Consider the following 4,772-nt stretch of genomic DNA (forward strand, 5'->3'; position numbering starts at 1 on the left):
GTTCGGTCAGGTCCGTAATCTTAATTTTCCCCGGAATACGACCCACCAAATCGTTTAACCACCAGGTACCCATTCACTGCTTGGTGAACAGAGGCTACAGTTAAGGATCTAGCGTTATCTGTGAAGGTGTTCTCCTTGTTCAGTTTCATACCCGGTCCTTTATTGTCGTTCTCCTTCCGATCATTTAAGTTTTGCCTTCCATCTGATTCGTCCGTAGATCAATCTGTGTCTCCGTTCTTTCTTTCGTTATTCTCAAAGGGGCTCTCTGCTTCCCCATTTCATTTGTGTTCTGTAATTGTCCATGTCGTCTCGTGTGCATGTGTGTTTGTGCGTGTCTGTATCTGCGAATACCACCTTCATTGTACCTAACCTGACCTATTGGACCTAACTTTGAAATGACCTCGTTTCAGGGCCAAGCCTATGGCCAGACCCCTTCAAGGTACAATTACGGCCAGCAGGACCAGCAAGCCCAGGGCTACCAACAGGACTACCCAGCTCAAGGCTACTCACAAGGCTACCAAGCTCAAGGCTATCAAGACTATCCTGATCAAGGCTATCAACATCAGGACTACCCACATCCCGCCCCCTATCAAGGAGACGCTGTTATTGACGAGGAGGAACCCCTCTATATGAACCCGTAAGTGTTCTACACTCTTACATGACCCTGTAAGTGTCCAACACACTTCTACATGACCTGTAAGAGTGCAACACTCTCCTACATGGCCCTGTAAGTGTCCTTTCTCTCTCTTTCTCGTTCTACCTTTTATCTTCTCTTTTCTCTTTACACTTTTTCTTTCGTTCTTTCTCATGCTCTCTCTCTCTCTCTCTCTCTCTCTCTCAAAAGGTACATTAAGGGATAAAGATGTATTAAGATTTGCTTAAGGAGTCTTCCTGTAACAAGAAAATGATCATTAATCTTGAATTGTCTTACTTTTCAGACTTGGCCCAGACGAGACGGCTGTGCCTCCGCCTCGCCCACCTAAAGCAGGCCATCGCTACTGAGATCTTACGGGCTTACCATAGCCCGTGCTACATGGACATTTTGATCTGAGTAGCTAAATCTAAAGCAACAATAACACTGAGACCACTCCTACCTATTGCTGTCTCACCACCCACTGTTTGTCTTAGCTCATAACTATGTCTGTACTTCAGTCTTCATTACTCGAATGCCATCTTATTCCTTCCTAATTCCTCCCACTGCACCTTTCCTCTAGCTTCCATATTGTGAGCTCAGACGCCTTCTCCACACACACACACACACACACACACACACACACACACACACACACACACCCTCCCTCCCTCCCTCCCTTCCAAGAAAGGCCAACACAGACTCAACCCAAAATCCACCTAACATAGGCAAACACTTGGTATACACCATTACTAAACAACTATTGTATACCAGGCTGTCCAGAAGCCTCGCGGCAAGCAAGGATACTCTCGGGACGAGTTAGTTTACATACTTGAGAAAGTTACAAGCAATAAATGTGAAAAACAACTTATGACAGGTCGGAAGTGAATGTAGAAGAGAAATAAATAGGGAGAACGAGTATTTTGGATAATTATAGATAGTCTGACAATTTGCTGAATTTTACTGAGGCTATTAAGAAAACGAAGCCAATTTCAGATAATACAGAAAATAAATTGGAAAAAAAGATATATTCCCGCGTATCAGAAACAAGTGGAAAAAATTTTGAACATAGAAATTTTGTATCATCAACCAAAGATAAAATTCATAAAAAAAATATCTTGGAAAAGGCACAGAAAATGGAAAATTTATCTCCAAAACCTTCCGAATCAAAGCACTCTGTGGAAAATGTAAAACAAATCGGAAAATTTAGTGATGAATCTGAAAATCAAGGAAAATATAAGAGGTCACGTATATTTATGGAACAATTTACCACACAAATAATGACTGCTAAGCACGATCAGTCATTCAATAACAAACCGGACGAGACGAGGCTCATGAACAAAAATTTAAGATATTCGGGGAAATTGGAGCAACCTACCAAAAATAAATCACATTTTCCATGGAAATTAATGACAGGAGATGAAAAGATTGACAAGAAAAGTCAATCTAGAAATATTTCACAAGAGAAATTGGATTTCAGGTTAAACGGTTTTACATTCACTCTTAAGTTGTATGTAAGGAGATTTGCATCCTCTTTGAGCATGATCCTCTGTATTCTATCCATGGCACTTACATCATTTTGGCATAGAATAAACACCTTGCTTAAATCCACCACAGCTCGCATCGTTCAGATTAACGCAGCATTTATATCTTTGCTGGTCGAAGTCATTCCAAGGAAATTGTTCAAACGCGTTATGATATATTTCTGCTACATCACCTCCGGCTTGAGGTATCGGTCAGCTATGTTGTTCGTCCTCAACTTAGCGCCGTCGAGGACGACGAAGGCAGTGGTGAGGGCGTACCTGAGGCGAGTACCAGCCTGGGTGATGGCGTGGCAGGCCCAGCTCCTCCTGCCAGGAAGTAGCTCCTTCGCCAAGATCATCAGGAACTTGGGAGAGGTTGTGCGTCTTCCCGCCACTCTGCTGGAGACTGTCTTCGTGGCCACGGCGGGGCTGCTCGGGGCTCTCTCCAAGACTCTGACCTTCTCCAGGAAACACTCGACTAAACCGATATTTAAACGCGTCTCTTCTTCGGAGTCAAAACAAACAAATAGTTTCCAAACACATCCGGAGAAATTAGAACAAGATGCCAAAAGCAAAAAATGTTTTTTGAAACTGATGGCACGCGACAAAGAGTGTCCATTCGAAAAGATTTCACAAGATGATTTAGACCCCAGGAGAGCTGGACCCTCACGGAATCCCAAGTTATACATCAAAAGAATCGCATCATCTTTGAATATGATCATCAACATTCTATCCACGACAGTAGAATCGTTTTGGCACAAAATAAACACCACCCTAAAATGCACTGGAAGTCACATACTACACATTATCGGAGCATCTACATCTTGGCTGATTGAGATCACCTGTTTCAAGAATATCTTCAGCATCTTGTGCCAAGTGCTGCGTCTGCCCATCACTCTGCTGAAGGCGGTGCGGAGGGCCCCGGCGGGAGCTACCAACTCCCACTGTAGATCTGGGCCTTCATCCCGGAGTATCTCTGTAGATGGGGTCCGGAGGCGCCTCTCTTCCTCATCTTGGAAGCTAAAGATAAGACGGAACTCTGAGCAATAACCAGAAGGAATGTCAACAGGCTCAGTGATAAGGATCCAGTGGTTCAGCAGCCCCGTGGCGAAGTGATTCGCCTGGCGTTTTGCGAGCGCTTTGGTATGGGTTCGTATCCTGGCTGGGGAGGATTTACAGGGCGTTAGTCCTTAACTGTAGCCTCTATTCCCCCAGCAGTGAATGGGTACCTGGTTGTTAAACAGTTTGGCGGGTCGTATTCCGGGGAAAATTTAGGATTAAAGATCTAAAATTAAGGATTTAAAATCTTCTCATAGTGTGAGGTACTTAGAATTTCTTAAGTGTGAAGTATTTACAAACTGTAAGGTACTTATATTATTTTCTGTTTGTGTGTATATGTGTGTGTTTTTTTAATATGAGTGGGTACTTGAGGTAGCGACATCTGACACCTGTAGCAGGCTTTGAACGTTCCTACGAACGAACGAATGGAAGCCGAGCGGACAGCACGCTAGACTTGTGATCCTGTGGTCCCGAAGTAGATTCCGGGCGCCGGCGAGAAACAATGGGCAGAGTTTCTTTCACCCTATGCCCCTGTTACCTAGCAGTAAAATAGGTACCTGGGTGTTAGTCAGCTGTCACGGGCTGCTTCCTGGGGGTGGAGGCCTGGTCGAGGACCGGGCCGCGGGGACACTAAAGCCCCGAAATCATCTCAAGATAACCTCAAAATAACGTTTCTTTCCAATATCATGTTAAACTTTATACTACCAGGTGTTCCATAGAACACAACCCGTCATTTGGTTTACAACCAGGTCTTCAATTACTGGTGAGTGAATAGAGGCGAGCAGTTAAGGACTTGGGGTATTTGTGTTTTTATATTTGACAAATGGCATGAATGAACTACTTGTACTATTATGTTGCTTCCAAAATTATTAAAAATATTCTTTACAATATATATTATGATTAAGTTGATGATAATGAGTATAATTAGGATATTTCATCGTTAACAATATATAATTATTTTGTTTTTGTTAAACATTAGAATTTAATATTTAATATTGTAGAAATATTGATATTCTAATAGAATAATATTGTAAAAATATTAGAATGTTAATGATTATATATAGTAATACCTACTAATTAAACACTGTAACATGTTTTAATGTAAAATGTATAAATAAAAATTAGTAAAGAAAAGAATTTGCCTCTTAGGAACTTCAATCTTGGGATGAAAAATATAATAAGTGGAAAAATAAGCATGTCGGGGACCTACGACAACCCGCCGGCTTCCTGTCCTCATCGAGGCCACTAGTGTTAGTGGCTCTCAGGTAAAGGGGCTGACTTTGAGCTTAAGAGGGGAGGTCCACAGAGGATCTATCTTGAGGTTATCTTGAGATGATTTCGGGGTTTTAGTGTCCCCGCGGCCCGGTCCTCGACCAGGCATCTACCCCCAGGAAGCAGCCCGTGACAACTAACACCCAGGTACCTATTTTACTGCTAGGTAACAGGGGCATAGGGTGAAAAAAACTTTGCCCATTGTTTCTCGCCGGCGCCCGGGATCGAACCCAGGCGCCGGATGGGAAAGTTTATGCTACGAAAGATTGAGGGAAGAATATTTTCTC

The 4,772-nt window shown here is 42.9% G+C and overlaps 1 protein-coding gene across 1 annotated transcript; it reads left to right on the forward strand.

Annotated features, from left to right (window-relative positions):
• Positions 1-358: 358 nt before the first annotated feature.
• On the forward strand, positions 359-4,350 carry LOC138354078 (uncharacterized). Its single transcript, XM_069307793.1, has 2 exons — positions 359-637; positions 939-4,350. The coding sequence occupies exon 2, from the start codon at positions 1,768-1,770 to the stop codon at positions 3,202-3,204; it is 1,437 nt and encodes a 478-aa protein (XP_069163894.1). The 5' UTR covers positions 359-637; positions 939-1,767; the 3' UTR covers positions 3,205-4,350.
• Positions 4,351-4,772: the final 422 nt, after the last annotated feature.

Source organism: Procambarus clarkii, chromosome 61 (assembly GCF_040958095.1).
Source record: "Procambarus clarkii isolate CNS0578487 chromosome 61, FALCON_Pclarkii_2.0, whole genome shotgun sequence".
Classification (NCBI taxonomy): domain Eukaryota; kingdom Metazoa; phylum Arthropoda; class Malacostraca; order Decapoda; family Cambaridae; genus Procambarus; species Procambarus clarkii.

Excerpts from the sequence above, each read along its gene's own strand:
- LOC138354078 (XM_069307793.1), top strand. The coding sequence starts at position 1,768 with ATGGAAAATTTATCTCCAAAACCTTCCGAATCAAAGCACTCTGTGGAA.